Source organism: Triturus cristatus, chromosome 8 (assembly GCF_964204655.1).
Source record: "Triturus cristatus chromosome 8, aTriCri1.1, whole genome shotgun sequence".
Classification (NCBI taxonomy): domain Eukaryota; kingdom Metazoa; phylum Chordata; class Amphibia; order Caudata; family Salamandridae; genus Triturus; species Triturus cristatus.
The window spans coordinates 1309140-1327681 of NC_140591.1; the positions used below are offsets into that span (position 1 = coordinate 1309140).

The 18542-nt window shown below is 47.8% G+C and overlaps 1 protein-coding gene across 2 annotated transcripts in view; it reads left to right on the forward strand.

Moving 5' to 3' along the window:
* Positions 1 to 18542, forward strand: part of LOC146799813 (NACHT, LRR and PYD domains-containing protein 3-like) — a 919540-nt gene that overhangs the window by 193773 nt on the left and 707225 nt on the right. For both annotated transcript variants that reach the window (XM_085620694.1, XM_085620695.1), the window contains exon 2: positions 5390 to 5547. In XM_085620694.1, coding sequence (XP_085476820.1) covers positions 5412 to 5547 — 136 coding nt within the window. In that variant the 5' untranslated portion in view covers positions 5390 to 5411. The remainder of the gene's footprint in view (positions 1 to 5389; positions 5548 to 18542) is intronic.

The window sequence follows — 18542 nt, forward strand, 5'->3', positions numbered from 1 at the left end:
TATCATTCGACCTTTTATACACCATAGTGAAGCCATCTTGGCTACGCAGGAACCATTTGTTTACTTTGCATCGGGCATATTATTCTCCCCTTAGATTATCTAAATTCTCCGAGGGCAACTCTATTGCGTGCTCAAGGTGTGGTCTTCTGGCTGCTTCGGACACCCATATGTTTTTTGACTGCCCCACTTTACAGCCATACTGGGCAGCTATCAGTAATACTCTAACCATTTCATTGGGGGTCCATGTTAATATTGACTTATCTCTAGCGATTTTCGGGGTCTTGGAAGGAGTACAACTTGCAGCCAAAAAATTGGTGTTCTACGCGGTGCTGTTGGCAAGAAGGGAGATCTGCAAGAAGTGGAAAGACCCGACTCCACCCTCCTTCAGTGAATGGCAGACCTCCGTTTTGTCTACATCACGTATGGACCTTGTTAGAGCTGGCAATCAGAATAAGAGAGCTTTCTGGCATTTGTTATCATGGGTTCACTGATTTCCGGGGTTTTTTTTTTTTTTTTTTTTCTTTTTTTCCCCGGGTCCCATGATTATCCTATTATGGTGCTCCCATTGCCGTTTACACCATGTGATTTGTCTCTACCTGGTCCTAGCCCGGGCTCACCTTGGTGGTTTATAAAATGGGAATCGCTTGCCTCTTCGCCTTCTAAGATTGACACTGCATTGGCTGAGGGATATTGTGTACCTTCCATCTCGTTTTCCTTATCCCTGCCAGTTCTTATGAACTGAGACAGTCATGTGCAAGCTAATCTGGCTTGGCATTGGAACCATGGTAGCAATGAGGACAAAAAAAAAGAAAAAAAAAAAAAAAAAAAAAAAAATGTTATTAAACAAACTAGGGATGTATAGGAAAAATGAATACACGTAATCCACATTCAATTGATAAAAAGTAAAACCATACTTCCTTACGTAATTATGGAAATTTGATCTTTAGCAGTTGAGACCCTCTTGTGACACCGAAAACATGATGCTTATAAGTGATTATTGGTCAGTAGGAGATTATATTTGCTTACTCAAACATTCATCTTGCTTAAGTTGAACAAATGATAATGTATGGTAAAAAAATAATTCAAGATTTTTTAATTTTATATTAAATATAACGTGTGCGTGGCATGTAGTGCTTTTCAGCCCTCTGGGAACCAAAGGAGTCTGTTGACACCTATATACCTCCTGGAATATAATTGGCGTCAGTGGGGATTGCCCATAATAGGTCTAATACTAAAGAGAAGAGCAGCGCAGGTGCCATATTAGCGGTTATCTCTAACCACATTGGTGGTAGTTGGGCATCAGTTTGTGACGTCAGACATAAGTACCATAAACAATGGGATGGCTGAAAGAGGCAGTGAAAACATCCCTCTCTGTTTCTGTATGCATGTGTGATTTGGGATCTCACCAGGCAGCTAAAGCTGGCTATAGGCCCGCCTTGAATAAAAGCAAATCTGCAGTGCAAGGGTACATCTCAGACCACTGTGAGACTAAAATACTCCAGGATGAGACAAACAGAAGAATACTAAGGAAAGCCATCCTGTCAAGAGCAGGCACCTGAGATAGACAACAAAGCCATCCAATCAAGAGCAGGCACCTGAGATAGACAACAAAGCCATCCAATCAAGAGCAGGCTCCTGAGATAGACAGCTAGGTCATCTTATCAAGAGCAGGTACCTGAGATAGGAAACAAAGCCATCCGATCAAGAGCAGGCACCTGAGATAGACAGCTGGGCCATCCAATCAAGAGCAGGTACCTGAAATAGACAACAAAGCCATCCAATCAAGAGCAGCCACCTGAGATAGACAACAAAGCCACCCAGTCAAGAGCAGGCACCTGAGATAGACAACAAAGCCATCCAATCAAGAGCAGGCACCTGAAATAGACAGCTGGGCCATTCAATCAAGAGCAGGCACCTGAGATAGACAGCTAGGCCATCCAATCAAGAGCAGCCACCTGAGATAGACAATAAAGCCGCCCAGTCAAGAGCAGACACCTGAGATAGACAGCTAGGTCATCCAATCAAGAGCAGGCAACTGAAATAGACAACAAAGCCATCCAATCAAAAGCAGGCACCTGAGATAGACAACATAGCCATCCAATCAAGAGCAGGCATTTGAGATAGACAGCAAAGCCATCCAATCATGATCAAAACAGCAAATGTCAAGATTTTTTAATTTTTTACGCAATGCAGCGCAGCAAACACATTTGTTGTCACCCCCGCGATGTTGCTCCAACAAGGCTGCCTTGTGTCCTGCAGATCCTCACACCATGGTGAGAAGGTTAATTTGTTCTTTCTAGCAAAGGATTTTCACTCGAAGTATATCCTTCCAGTACAAGTCCCTAATCCTAGGAAAGCTTAGAAGGACCCCACACATTTGATGTGTGCACTGGAGCCCACATGCAGTGTGGCTGTTTTTAAGTAAGTAACGCATCCCTGCTTGTTTATGCCCCACTTCAAGTAGGCATTCATTTTTTTAAAAAAATATTTTTATTTGTATTTTAACCAACACTAACACAGCTGGCAAGTCACAAGTGATTATCCACATACCCAGGCGCTACCTCGTCCCCCCACCCATCACCAATACTGACAACATCATGATCATCAGTCCGACAATATCCAGTTTCGTTTCACAGGGCGGAATTCCATAGTGCCCTTTTATGCTCCATCGACTCCCCTCAGGCCTAAGTCCCATGGACCGTCTCCCCTCAGCTTGGGACAAGGTCTCGCTCAGTAGGACTCTCAGCGTGTCAATCTGGTCCCAGACCCCCTTCAAGACCATGGTACCTCCTCCATTTTCCCCATACTCTGCGGAATTTCCGGGGACAGCCCCTCGCTTTGTAGGTGACCCTTTCCGCCGCCATATAGAGGTCCATACCCCTCCTCCATTTCACCAGTTGGGGACGTATCGCCGCTCCCCGCGCCCGCGCCACGTCCCTTTTGGTCACCACAAGGGCTAGCATTGCAAAGATCAGATGCGGGCGGCTCAGGTCTACATCAGTATTTATTCCCAATAAAACAAATTTTGGCTGCACTGAGAGCGCGGCCTCCAGCACCTTACTCAACTCACCCAGAATTTGTGTCCAGTAAGTGTGGTTTATGGGGCAGTCCCAAATAACATGGTAGAAGTCCCCCTGCGGGTACCCGCAACAAAGGCAACAGGAGTCCCTGGCTCGACCCATGTGGTGTAGCCGAACCCTATCATAGTATACCCTTTGCAGGATCTTATGTTGGATGAGTCGTAGCCGGGATTTAATCGCGACTTCCCTGTGGTGCATCAGGGCTGCTTCCCACTCTATTGTGTCCAGCTCGTCCAAGTCCCCTTCCCAGTTGGCTCTCAGTCTCCTCAATCTATCAGGTGTGTTATTATTCAGGGTCTTATATGTCAGGGATACTAACTTATTGGGTATCTGTTCTTGCAGCAGACGACCCTCCAACGGGGCATATTCTGGCAAGGGAGAGAAAAGCGCTGCTTCAGCCCTCCACGCATGACGCAGTTGCGCATATTTAAGGAACTGAGTGGCGCATAGCCCGTACTCCGTCGCCAGGGTCCCATAGGGCTTATGATCCCCTTCACCACCAAGTACACCAGTGTGGAGATTCCAATGTCATCCCAGCCTCAAAAACCCCTAAGTTTGTGGAGCTCCTTCATCCAGGGGCAGGTCCATACTGGCGTCTGCTTTGTTGGTTTATGTGTCCACCCCATCATCTTTGTTGCCATTTCCCAGACCTCTATGGTGAGCTGCGTGACCGGGAGTAATTGTCTCTTCCCAATTGCCACATACAAATAGTGCAGAGTAGTACTGCGTGCCATGGTGTCCCTTTCCAATCTATACGTGGGGTGATCAGCCGAGGCATGGAGCCACTCATTGATCGGCGCCAGGTGTTCAGCCCAGTAATATGACTCCACGTCTGGTAAAGAGATCCCCCTGTTATATTGATTTCTCTGGAGCGTGTCCAGTGCTATCTGTGGTTGTTTTCCCAGCCATAACAGGGAGCGCAGTTCCGCATTTATCACCTTGAATGTCTGTCTGGGTAGGAGAAAGTATTCGTTTTGTAGCGCATACAAGAGACGAGGCAACGTAATCATTTTAAACATGGTGGCTCGACCAAGTATCGTGAGGGGAAGGGCCTTCCATCTACGAGCATCGTCCGCAAAATTCGCAATCACTCGCTGAATGTTTCGTTGGTAGGATATAAGTCCATCCGTGGTCAGGTAAATCCCCAGGTATGTAAACCCGGTCTGTGTGGCCTGGAGGGCTTCAGGGAGAGGGGGGCATGTTTCTTCCTGTCGCGGGCTATACAGGATTGATTTATGCCAGTTTATCGAGTACCCTGAAAAGGAGCCATACCTGCCCAGAAGCCTAAACAATGTGGGGACCGTAGTGGCCGGTTGGGCTACATATTGCAGAATATTATCTGCGTATAACAATATTTTTTCTTCATGCGTATCAGTCTGCGATATTTGAAATCCCCGTATCTCCTCTGTCTGTCGGACCTCACATGCCACTATTTCGATGGTGAGGGTGAATAGTATTGGAGATAGAGGGCATCCCTGCCGGGTCCCCTTCCTAATAGGAAAATCCTCAGACACGATCCCATTCACCTTAATCCGGGCTCTGGGGTCTGTATATAGAAGCCCCACCCATTTCCTGAAGTTGGGGCCAACGCCAAACTTACGCAGAGCTGCCTCCAGAAAGGGCCAGCGTCCAGCGAAAGGAACATATGTGGGTCCTCCCGTCCCTTCACCTCCATGAGCCAATTGTGGGTCCGTCGCAAATTTTGCCTAGTCGCCCTGTCCGGTAGGAATCCCGTCTGGTCAAGTAGGCATTCATTTTTGACACAAAGCCTCGTCTGACTATGTCAGTAGATTGGGCGATTTTCATAAACCCGCTCCAGTAACGCTCCCTCGATGCAAAGCAGCCCAGAGCCGTGTTCCTGAAAAGCATCTTTTAACACTGGTAAGTAAATGCCACGCGTCTCGTTCTGCTTTTTGTGTTGTTTTGCAACAGATCTCAGTATATATTGATCCAAATCATATCTGATATGAATCGGTCTGCCTGCCCACAGTGTGTATTTGCTAGCAGTTTTTTGAGGTTGGTAACTCTACAGAAGGAAACGTGGAAGTATTTCCAAAAACAGTATTTCCACCGATTATTCCATATTTATGTGCCTATAGTTCGGTCCACTGCAGTACGTCCGGTTCAGAGTGCAGTGTCAGAAGGCCTACCTCACCACCTGAAGGGAATCACCCCTACTGACCTCCAAACAAGGGTCCCACCTGGCCCTCAAGAGCTTCTCTGATGGTCCATGAAACATGTCTTCTATGTGTTTTCCGCTTGTTCTGCTTCTGCAGAGGTGAACTCTTTGTTTCTCATCTTTATTGCAGCTCATCTCATCTCCAGCCCATTATGAATGAGGTGGAAGAGGCGGTGACTCCCACGGAAGACGGCCTGAAACCCCTGTTCGGCATTCGCGCTTCTAAGTTCCAAGAGTCTTTCAGTGGTCATGGAGGGGCCAGCTGGAGGGGGCCCTCCGCTAAAAGGGGTAAGCACTCACACCTCTCCTGTGTGAAAAGTTCAGCGTTCAGGACATAAGAGCAAGTGTGAATCTGGGAGGGAAATGAGAAATACTGAACAGACATGATGTTTGAAAATAGTGGCACTAGATGAGCTTGATCTCTTCCACCGAATTATGCTGATTTGTGCCTTAGACAAGCATTGGCAAAGGCAATTGTTCTTGCCTCTGGGACCTATTGCCTGTTCCAATTTTTTGGCAATGCTCTGCAGCCTCAGCAACATGCTGTGCAGCATGGCCAAAAGGTAAACAAAAAATAAAAAGTGCAGCATTTTGTAGATGGGCATATTTGTCACCATGGATATGTACCTAGAGAATGGTGTGGGTGGATTGTTTTTTTAATTCACAGATGCAAGATTTATAAAAAAAAAAAAACATATATATAAAATTGAAGGATTGTGAATGCGCTTTTTAAGGTAGAGGAGGTAGCAGCAATTTGCTGCCTGGACCGGGCAAAAAAATGTGTTTATGGAGGAGGGGCAGTGAGCAGAGTGGAGGGGCAGTGAGCAGAGTGGGGGGGCAGTGAGCAGAGTGGAGGGGCAGTGAGCAGAGTGGAGGGGCAGTGAGCAGAGTGGAGGAGGGGCAGTGAGCAGACTGGAGGGGGAGTGAGCAGGGTGAAGGGGCAGTGAGCAGAGTGGAGGGGGAGTGAGCAGAGTCGAGGGGCAGTGAGCAGAGTGGAGGGGCAGTGAGCAGAGTGGAGGGGCAGTGAGCAGAGTGGAGGGGCAGTGAGCAGAGTGGAGGGGCAGTGAGCAGAGTGGAGGGGGAGTGAGCAGAGTGGAGGGGCAGTGAGCAGAGTGGAGGGGCAGTGAGCAGAGTGGAGGGGGAGTGAGCAGAGTGGAGGGGCAGTGAGCAGAGTGGAGGGGCAGTGAGCAGAGTGGAGGGGCAGTGAGCAGAGTGGAGGGGCAGTGAGCAGAGTGGAGGGGGAGTGAGCAGAGTGGAGGGGCAGTGAGCAGAGTGGAGGGGCAGTGAGCAGAGTGGAGGGGCAGTGAGCAGAGTGGAGGGGGAGTGAGCAGAGTGGAGGGGCAGTGAGCAGAGTGGAGGGGCAGTGAGCAGAGTGGAGGGGGAGTGAGCAGAGTGGAGGGGCAGTGAGCAGAGTGGAGGGGCAGTGAGCAGAGTGGAGGGGCAGTGAGCAGAGTGGAGGGGCAGTGAGCAGAGTGGAGGGGCAGTGAGCAGAGTGGAGGGGGAGTGAGCAGAGTGGAGGGGGAGTGAGCAGAGTGGAGGGGCAGTGAGCAGAGTTGAAGGGCAGTGAGCAGAGTGGAGGGGCAGTGAGCAGAGTGGAGGGGCAGTGAGCAGAGTGGAGGGGCAGTGAGCAGAGTGGAGGGGGAGTGAGCAGAGTGGAGGGGGAGTGAGCAGAGTGGAGGGGCAGTGAGCAGAGTGGAGGGGCAGTGAGCAGAGTGGAGGGGGAGTGAGCAGAGTGGAGGGGGAGTGAGCAGAGTGGAGGGGCAGTGAGCAGAGTGGAGGGGGAGTGAGCAGAGTGGAGGGGGAGTGAGCAGAGTGGAGGGGGAGTGAGCAGAGTGGAGGGGCAGTGAGCAGAGTGGAGGGGGAGTGAGCAGAGTGGAGGGGCAGTGAGCAGAGTGGAGGGGCAGTGAGCAGAGTGGAGGGGCAGTGAGCAGAGTGGAGGGGCAGTGAGCAGAGTGGAGGGGCAGTGAGCAGAGTGGAGGGGGAGTGAGCAGAGTGGAGGGGCAGTGAGCAGAGTGGAGGGGCAGTGAGCAGAGTGGAGGGGGAGTGAGCAGGGGTGGGAAGCCTTGTGGTGTAGGGGAGAGGAAGAGCAGCACACAAGGGAGAACCAACTCAGAGCAAGTGTGAGTTTGTTGAGTGGAAGAAGCACACAAGACAGAGCTTGCATCACACGAGGGAGACAGCAACAGAGGGGCGATTGGGGGTCAGAAACACAAGCAGAGGAGAGCTGGAAAACACATGGACTCTCATGCAGTGGTAAGCCAAAAAGAAAAAAGTAGTTTGCAAAAAGTGACCAGTGGAAGGATAGATGCCAGCCAATCAGAGAGATGAAAAAGAGGCTGTTCTCCAGAGAAGGGACAGCCACAAGGTGGACAAGCTGGGGCAAGAAAAACCATTAAATAATAAATAGGCAAATGAGTGACAGTAAAGCTAACAAATGGTAAGCGATGGGTGGGCTATAAGCTCCTGTAAGTGCTTGGTAATCCCACAACAGGTTTTTTTTTACCATTATACAGCTTAACCTAAATAGGAAAAAAGAGCTGGAACTGCCCCAATGGACAACTTTGGGCAGTTGTAAATGGTTGTTTATCATTGGGACTATAAACAAATATGTTTACTCCTCAGCTACAGAGACAGAGTGTAGGAAGGTGGAATCTGACTGCATGGTTGCCCCCACTTTGTTCCTGGTGTTTTGATGGTTTTTGACTTAGTTTGGCTGGGATCCTGCTATTCAGGACCCAAGCCTATCTGCTTTCTCTTTTAAATTGATTCCATGTACTTTAGGTACACTCCAGATTGAATACTGGGGTACCGTTATGAGTCCCTAGTATATGGTATGCTATGTACCAAGGGCAAGGGTACCCCAGAGGTCTACAAGGGGCTGCAGCATGTATTGTGCCACCCCTGGGAAGACTTCCAAAATGACACCACAGGTCTGCTCCTGCAGCCTGGGTAAGGTGGTGCATGCACCCCTTACTGCGATATAGGTTACCTATATCACTTCTGATCACTACACATATAAACCTACCAGTCACCCATATGACAGGCCTTAACAACTCTGAAGGCAGGGTGCTTAGTTTTCATGTGAGAGGGTGCCCAGGCGTGAGCAGGGCCCCTCTGCATCCTTCGGAATCTATTCTCCGGGGGTGTATGTGATGCAGCCAGACCATATACTCTTAAGTGCATTATAACTTCGCGGTAAATGCTAACTTTTAAATGACTGCACAGAAACATGTCGTGCTTGGTGTCAAACACCTTGGAATCATACCTCGCCGCCAGTAACTGGCGGGGGAGGTATGATTCCACCCTACAAGAGGGAGAAATATGACAACACCAGTACACCGGTACCAGCTTAACAGAACCCGGGCACCACAAAATGGATGTTGCCAGCCACAGACACAAGTCTGCCGTCCTGCTGCTGGATGAAACTCCGGCAGGGGAAGGTTTGAAAATAGGTTTCCTGTCACAGGGAGGTGTGACCACCTACCAGACAGGCTTTAGTGTATTGGGGATGGGTGGGTGCACTCCAAGAGTGCTTTGAAGTCTGCACTGGGGGCACATTTGGTGTCCCTGTGCATAGTCCAGTTCAAACCTGTTGCAGGGGCTACCAGCCCCTGCTCTGGAGCAAAACTGGACAAAGGACGTGGGTGTAGCCACCCCTCTTTCCTGACCCTCCCATAGGTGGGTCCCCAGAGTTTGTCCCACCCCTTGCTTGGGTATAAAGTAGGAACCCCTGGCTACAGGACTTTAGATTACGCCTGGACGAAACTCTGCAACAGAATCCCAGAACTTCAACTATCTACACTTCGTTGAATGACCGAAGAATCTCCCTTGGAGTAAAGGAGTTACTCGCCTGCTTGGCAGGCACCAAAGACTCATCTGAAAGGTCTGCATTGCCGAAGCTCCTGAGGACTCTGAAGAACTTTGCAGTGCAGGAGGTGGGTTCCCGAGGTCTCTGAGGTCGATCAGTGCCCACATCAAGTCAGAGGCCCGTATCCCTCGCCGAGACCGTGCAACCAGAACCCCTGGGCACCGCAACGATTTGCAGAAGCATCAGCTTTGAGGTGACCTCTGAGGCTGAGCTTTAGGTTAGTTGTAGCCCTGACCCCGAGCTGCAATTCCACTGAAGATTGCCAGCTTACACTCCACGAGTGTTCCGTGAGCCGGCCCTTTGTGTTTTCGCTCGAGGTCCCTTCGTGATCCCTGGTCCGTTGACCTGTGGGTCCCTGAGAAGGAATCCTTAAACTACAGTGGGCTTCCCTGGTTGCTCCAGACGTGCCCTGACTCTCCTTCACTTGGGGAGCCCCCGGGACCTTGCTGGTCCGCACCGAAGCATCTTTTCTCTTCCTGCGTGGGTTGTTGTTGCCAAGGTTTGTTGTGTTCAATCCGACACTCCAGCCCTCGACATCCTTCGTGGAATCCAGGTCCTGGTCGTTGTCGATGTCTCATGGTCCCCGTGGCTGCAGTCAAGCTTCACCTCTTCGCACCTGAAGCATCCAACATCGGTGGGCATTCGCCTATCGTGCCCCTGGTCACTGGCTAGTGACCCAGACTCTGTCCCCTCTGCTTTCAGGTTCTTCCCTTATCCGATCCAGGCTTGGATTGCACCGGACACTTCTCTTCCCGGCAGCAGCACTTCTTTGCAAGACGCCATTGAAATCGACGAACGCTTCCGACACCACTTGACCCCTATGCACCCGGCTCCTCTGGGATAGGTAACACAAGTACTCCGGTACTGTCAATGGTGCTGGTCTTAGAACTGTCTTAGTTCCAAAGGGGTTGCTTAGAATCCTCTCCTAAGTGTCCTTAACCTTTAATTTTCCAACTGCGACCTTCGCATAGAATTGTACGGGGCTCGCGTCTGTGTTCACACACTGCACACGTCCCCCATGGGTCTCCTGCATCACTACCTTGCTTGGTTCCTTGGGGTCCCAGCGATTCTACGTGCTCTAGGCACTGTCTCTAGTCAAGTCGGGGTTGTTATACCACTTACTTATTATATGGTTCGGTCCCCCCCCCCGGGGCCTATCGTATATTGTGCTATTTACTGTTGATCTTATGATTGTAACGTATGTGCTTTGACCTCTAATCTCATAAAGAGATTAGTAGGGAGTGTTTAGAAATAAATACATATATTTTATATATACCTGGTGTGGTTCTCCTTTCATTTGGTAATTCAAGAGATTATAGACTGGTAAAACAAGCTGCTTTACATTCCTTCAATACTTAGCCTGAAGGCTGCTCTCCATAGCTACCACTAGGATAGCTTTCAATAAAGGTTGTCTTTAACCTATCATCAATAAGGGTCGTTTGGACTGGTGCAAGGTGCCCACTTTAATTAGTGAACAGCATATACCAGGCCAACTTCTCACACCTAGCGTAACACCCAGAAAATTCTTCAACTCTCCAAGTGAAATGGAAGTCCACCGGTGTGCCCAAGAATGAGACCTAGTCGTGCCTACATGCTCCCTAAGAAACTGGTCGCATGCAAATTTGTTTGGTACACAATTCCCTCGAGGTGGCCAGCACCAAAAAGAGATGGACCTAGTCAACAGGCAAAAAATATTTGCTGTATCGACTTTACATCTACAGTCTGCATTGAACAGGGAAATTTAGGGCTGGCCTAAATTGGTGGGACTGCCAAAAGAGCGCTCGGTCTGTTCTTGTCGCCGCACATGCCTGCTCTCGGGACTGGTCTACGCGGCTACTGTTGTCTCTGTCACAGATCGTGCTGGCGAAGGGACATCATGACTGCTGTGACAACATTCCTGAGAATCGCTGAAACATGAGCCATCAGATGGAACTCCGCTGACTGAAAAATCGCTTCCGAATTCGGCTCCATTTCTTTCTCCTTCAGAAGCTGTGTCCGTATCTGATCCTACCTAAGCTGTCCTCCATAACTCGAGTCAGGGCCTCGGCAGCAGTCATCCACTGAGACGCCATCTCTGATGACTTGCTAAAACCTTCCATTTGAAACACTTTGTAATTCGTAGAAGGCAAAAGTGTGGTTCTAAATCAATAGCTTGGTGTAATAAGATGTGTATGTCAAAGTGTAAAAGCAACACGCATTAGTAATGCATCGGTTTCGCCTATGTGATGAGTAAAATGCTATTTTGATCAATCATCGTCCGGAATGAAGGAAAGAGCTCCCCGACAAGTAATATGGAGTGGAGAGTATCTGGCACAGAGGCCAGATCTGCTGACTCGAGAACTGGGGATCCCAGTTCAAGTCTCGGTGGAGCAACATCCTGTCATTCTGGACAAATCACTTCATATCTCACGTGATAAGTTGCTATATAAATCTGCTGCAAGACAAAAAAGCAAAAAGAGGCAAAGCTTTATGAAAAAATAGTTTCCACAAAACAGATTTTAACAGTATTTTGGCGACGGGAAACTGCTAAGAGAAGCAGACGAGAAAGAAGCATTGGTACATGCAGGGAAATATGCTACTGCCAATAGAAATGGAGGAAAAGTAAGTGGCACGCACAGGAACCAATGAAAAAAAGCCAGGAAAAAGAGGGGACGGGATGTAAGCACCATTAAAGTTTATATGAAAAACAATAGGTTTCACAAGCACAGCGCAAGTGCTGCGCAGGCAAAACATAAAAAAAAACCACTTACCTTAACTATGCATCTGCAGCTTCTCCAAAGACACTAAAAAAAAGACAAAAAAAACAACTTATTACTTCACCTAGCCACATACCCAATACCACAGTACACTTTAAAGTACAAAGGGTGAGCCCACTCCAGCCACTGTTAATTTATTATGGCACTGACATGCAGCACAGACAATTTTAGGTGGGAGACAAGAAAACAAACATCAATGAGGCATGGTTAAGAACTAGGCTCGGTAGCAACAATAACTATTCGCAAATCAGATAGCTAAACAACTATTTGCAAAGCCAGTAGGTCTGGCATTCACTGTCAGTCTTTTGGCGTTTTCAATGCTTGTTTTGTCATGGCTTATGCAGAACATCATTGTTGGGGGGAGCTGCTGACCCATTGTCAGTATTAAAATAATTTCCTGAAGGCATAAATCTAGCTGTGATCTCAAGAAGGATACATTCACATATTCACATGGTAACCCCTGCAACTGAAGACTCCCGCTTTGTGCACAGACGTGCTCCTTGTGAAAGTTAACAATACTGCCGCTCACAGTGAAGTTAGCCAGTAACAGACGTGGCATGACCCATTGTCCCATGCTGTCGTCTAGGTCGAAGAATAAAGTAATAATGTGAATGACACAACAGATCTAGCATTCTCGCTGTGCACTGCTAATTACCTCCCATATGACATCACTCAGGACATGTTCTATGACATGACGAATAACATCACTGTAACGCCTGGCATGGCATAATGAATAACAACACTGCGAATCGTGGGGGTGCGAGTATAGTTACGTCAGGGCACCAGTTGTAGTTATTTGAAATAACTATAACCAGTGAATTTCATTGGTTTTGTTAGTTTAAAATTGTATGTTTTAACTGACATTTTCATCTAACCTTAATGTCCCTTTAACTCTGTATATTCATACAATATATATATATATTGTCCACTGGCGGTCGCCATTGGGTAGTTATAGTTAGGATCGTGTTTCGATAGGAAATTATTTTTTGGTTTGCTTAAAACCTGGGTGCCATTTGACAAATCTTCATGAAACTTTACAAAAAAATGTTCTTTCACCACAACTCCGTCCTGGAAACTTTTGGGGTGAACTGTCAAGTGAGGGCTGAGAAAAAGGGGAAGAGGCTTTCTCGAAATGCATTTTCTCCATTTATTTTCTATAGGAAAATTGAACTGTGATACCGCAAAAACAGAATTTTAAACAAATTGACAGAAAGCAATAGCTTGGTCAAGAAACTGTGGTTTTTATGGCTCAGTTCCAAGTTCTAGGAAAAAGAAAAAAAAAAGATAAGGGGGCAGAGCCCAAGATCTTCGTCTCACACAAAGGCGTTGGGTCACTCGGGTAAGTCCTACCACAAGAAGAAGAGCAAGAAGTCAAAAAGGTCTTTGACTTCACCTTATCCATGGGCCAAAGAGACAACGGAGCATCGACATTCGAAGCTTGGCTCCGTGGTTGAGCAAGCACCAGGGTTGGCTCTACGCCTCCCCAAGTTTCTGGGAGCCGGAGCTTCTCTTGCTCAACTTCGGGAGTTTTATGCGGCCATGCGCCTCTTGTTTGAGTGGTCCGCCTATGGGCCCCATTGGTTTGAGAAGGGCCCCTACTAGATTTACGCTTGTGACTCCAACCTTGGCACCAGTCATGCCCCTTAGGGACACAGATGGATCTGAACTAGCGCCGGTCATACCACCTCTGCCTTCCCCAGCACCGGACCCGAAGTAGGCGCTCTTGGCACTGCTGGTGCCCGCTGCCGTCGCCATCCCAATTCTGATCTCCGACACAGAGTCAGAGAGGTGTCGTCCGATGCCAACTGGAGCCATGCCTTCCAGGTCAGAGCCTGAGCCCTATTCCAATGGGCTAGGACTCGTGGGGGATTTGGAGGGATTGTTGGAACCTGAAGAATACTTCCCTTTCAACCCAAACGTACTTGTGATAGGACTTGGTGGAAGCTAGTGGACTGGACACTTCTCCAGACACTGGCATTCTTTCTTCCTATACTGTGGCTATGGGCGAGGGAGAGCCCTTTGCAATGGTGGTGAGAAGGGCGGCAGTTATCCTAGACCTTAGCCTGCCCTCTTTGGCAGTCAAGACTAACGTCTTGACGGAGATGCTTCAGCCTGAAGTGACCCTCTTCCAGAACTGCTTCCCCCATTTAATCAAGCCTTTACAGATGTCCTGCTTGGGACTTAGTCCAAGCCCAGCACGGTGGCTCCTGTGAACAGGACGATTGCCCACTGCCACCACCTGCCCAGCACCAGGAGACCCCATTTTCCTCATGCAACACAAAACCCCAGAGAGCTTGGCGGTCCAAGACTTTACCTTGCATTTAAATCCTGGCGCTATCCCAACCAACCCAACCCCCCTCCCCCCCAACCCCCCTTCCCCTCAACCGGATAGGGAATGCAAGAGGCTGGATACTTTACAGAAGAAGATGTTTTCTTACACCAGCCTGGCACTGCAGTCCGTGAACACTGCAGGTCTTTTGGGCCGGCATTCCCATGCTCTATGGGATTCGGTTGCACAGGTGCTGCCCATGGTCCCAGACAAGCCCTGGGCATACTCTCCCTGGCTGTTGCTGTCTGGAGAGATGCAGCTAAGTTCACGATCAGATGTGGACTGGATACCACCGACCTGCTGAGCAGAGCGGTTTCCTCGACGGTGGCCTAACAGCACTACACCTGGCTGAGAACAACTGGCTTTTCAGGGGATGTCCAAGCATCACTCATAAACATCCCTTTTGATGGCTCCTGTCTCTTCGGAGACGGGGCATATTCAGCGCTGGGCCCCTTTAAGAACAGCAGAGCTATGACCACCTAGTTGGGCCTTTCAATTGCCCCTCACCATCCCCAAACCACCTTTCTCTCCTTTTGTGGCCTTCAAAGGGCTTCCAGCCACGTCTCTATCCCCCAGACACAGTGACGCGGAAGCTTTCCAACTGCTGCGAGGCAGAGGACGTGGTACCCACAGTCCCCATGGGTCGGGCAGCCAGAGGTCCCACCAGTCAAACCCTGCCTTCCTCCCCCCTTGGCAGCAGCAAACTCGAAACCCTTATAGTCTACCCAATTACCATCATGGAGACCCAGTTGGAGGCAGGATACGCCATCACCTGTCTCACTGGAGGTCTATAACATCAGACCGATGGAATCTCCAAATTGTCCTAAGGCGATATTCACTCCCTTTCTTGTCTACCCTTATACCCCTGCCACCTACTTGTGACAGGCTGGTGTGGGACCATCTCTCTTTGCTCCACGAGGAAGTGATGGCTCTCCTGGCACAGGGAACCTTTAAGAGGGCCAATGCCAGAAGTAGGTCGAGGTTGCTATTCTGCTACTTTCTTGTGCCCAAGAAGGATGGAGGCCTTTGTCCTATCCTAGACCTGAGACCTCTCAATTTCTTCCACAAGTAGGAGAATTTCAAAATGCTCGCTAAGTCCTCTCTGCCTTGTACCCGGGAGACTGTATGGTAGCATTGGAGTTGCAGGACTCCTATTTCCACATTACCGTCCTTCCTGCCCACAGGCGTTACCTGCGGTTCTTGGTGGGCCACAAGCACTTTGTTTGCTGTGCTCCCTGGTGGTCTTACCAGCGCCCCTCGGTTGTTCACCAAGTTAATGGTGGTGGTTGTAGCTCATCTGCAGAGATCAAGGGTGCCAGTCTTCCACTATCCCGACTGCCTGCACTTAATCTACGGACGCGATACACAGTTTTTAGGCTTACCATGGCCATTTTCGCAGTGACTGACTCAGCTCGTCCTCGTCTGCTGCTGACTTTTTCCCTGGGAACTGCATTAGTCTTCCCTTTACTCCCCTTTGGGATTCCATACCGTGACGCATTACCCGCTTCAGCTCAGTGTCGGCGCATGATAATGTCTATCTCTACAGTGAGATGTTACTATAGAGACGCCCCTATCTCTTCAGCCATCTTGACAATTTCTGCTCATTTTGGGATGCCAAATGGATATTGCTTGCCCATCTGACAAGACATTCAGTCCAACTGACGAAACACATTTTGGCTGCTTCTGGTTTTACATACCAAGATATTGGAAATGTAAAGGAATAAAACCAGCCATGAGAAAATATGAACGCTATGGACCTTACAGCTTTGATTACTTCAGTTTACTTGTTATGACTTATTTCAACTATACAGACTTCTTGTGTGTGCTGCACTACTTCTTCTTTGTCCAGTTCCCCTATCCCGACAACTGGATATTGAAGGCGGGCTCGTTCCAGGCTGTCATCTCCCACCTCCAGACTACGGCGGTCCTCCTGCATTGGATACGGTTCACTGTCAACGTGCCAAAGTCACACCTGACTCCCTCTCAGATGTTCCCTTTCATCTGAGCTGTTCTTGACACGGTACAGTTTCAGGCCTATCCTCCCGAATGGCAAGAATGTCACAGCACCTCAAAAGGGCAGATATCAGTGATTTAATTTATGTATTCAGGGTGTCATTTTGTGTGTTAAGAAAGATGGTGTGTAGTAGTGGTTTCAATTGAAATTTGGTGCCAATGTTCACCATATGGGAAGTTGTGTTTTTGGGGGGTTGAGGAAGTTTGGGTACTGGTTGTAGTGAAGTGACCTGGAAGGGTGGTGGCAGGGAGAGTGCCTACATCTGTTTATGATATAGGTTGAAGTGTCTGAGAGGTGAGAATAGTTTCAAGGTAGAGAGACGATGGAATTTTCTGTCTTTGGTCAGGAATGGTTGTGGGTCACTTGTGACAGAGGGGGTTTTGCTGTGGGACTGAGTTGGATGCTCGTGTTATTCTGTTACCAAACCATGGGTTCGGTAATGGGCTGTGGGTTGTTCAGTCTGAGGTGTGGACAAATAGAGATTGATGCTGGAAGCTGCTTGGGTGAAAAGCTGTGCTGACGGTCAATTGGGTCATGTGTTGAAATTATATAGCTGCCACTCAGCTTCTCAATTATTCACAGACAGAATGTGTTTAACTTGGTTTCTCAATTCTTCACAGACAGAATATTTATGTTTAAATGTTTTTATTAGCGTTTTCAAAAGTACACAACATTCCAACATCAGCCGTGTAATGCAGGAGAATGTGTCGAACATACATTTTATGCAACGTGAAAAAAATGTATATCACTCGCTAATAAAATTGTACATCCGTGTCACTAGCAGAGCAATGAGGGCATTGCATTGTGAAAGATACAGCTGTTTATATGGAACTAAGAACTGAACCCCCCCCCCACCTTGTCCGATATCCCTTGGCCCCTCACTGTCTAGATCGTGTCTTGCCACAATGACGGTTTCCATCACACAGTGGGAGTAGGTTGCGTCTCTTTCCCCAAATCAGAGAGTCGCAGCACCCTCATGTATTTGGGCTGGGTGATTTCCTTGAATTCCGCTAGAAGTAGTTTTATAAAAGGACCCCATACTTTCTGGAAGGAGGCTGCCGAGCCACTTAGGGTGGCAGAAATGTGTTCCATCCCAATGATGTGCCGCCATATCCGATGGAGCCACCCCACATATGTAGGAGGAGTACTCGTCCCCCAGTTCATCAAGATATTCTGTAATGCGGCGCCCAGTGCTAACCTCATCTGTCGCCCCCTCATGCTCTTCAGTGGGAAACTGATAGGGTTGGGGAGGCCCAGGATAACATATACTGGGAGACGTGGGATTTCAGTGTTGAGTAGGTCGTCAATCTCATCTAAAATTTTGGACCAGTATGAAGACCGCATCGGACACTCCCACAGTATATGAAGCAGAGTGCCATCATTATCGCAGCCCCGCTAGCAGGTGGGACTTCTGTGTGGATTGCCTCTGTGGAGCCTAACAAATAATGCTCCTTCAAGACCTGTGTTCTAATTTCTTACATCTAAGTCAACATGGGCTAAATAACAAATAACACCAATTTACCACTTCAATGTATTTCTTTTACTCCTGTTTATTATTTTTTTTCTATTTATTATCCTTTTTTTAAAAAATATAATTATTTTCCACGTATAAATCAATCTTCATTTATGACATCATCATTATATTTTGCACATAATTTATATCAGATTCCCTAATACAAAATTTATATTTCCAAAGCGAAACCCAGAAAGAGAACACTGAAAATTCATACTATTCATTCATCCATCCACATACCATACACATCCTATAAATATCCTATACATAGATCTCAATAGTTGTCCCAGTTAACGCTTATTAGTTATAAAACAGTCTTTATGGCCCCCAAAAGGGAGCTACTACAAAAATTGTAGGATTTCCAAAAAAGACTTGGTCAACGCGTTTCGGTGGCATATAGAACGTAGAAACCACCTTCATCAGGACCCGCTATTTCTCAAATCGTAGGTTCTCAAATTCTGGGATTTCCTAGAAAGATATACATGTAAAAGTGAAATTAATCACTAGCCACAACATTTTTTTTTTTTAATATACTCAATATATTTAAAAAGACACCGATTGGACCAAATAATACATTTATACAATACCAAATAGTGTAATGTAAAGAGAGCCAGTTTAACCCTAAAAAGACCCCAGCATATACAGTTATACACTAGGAATTGGTTTATCTAACAAAAAAGAATTTTTTTTTGAGAGAAAATAATTTAATAGCAATTTGTCCATGTGGAAGTATCCTATAATAACAAGAATATGTATCCAACATATAAATTGAGTATTGTGATCTAACCCTAACATAGAATTAG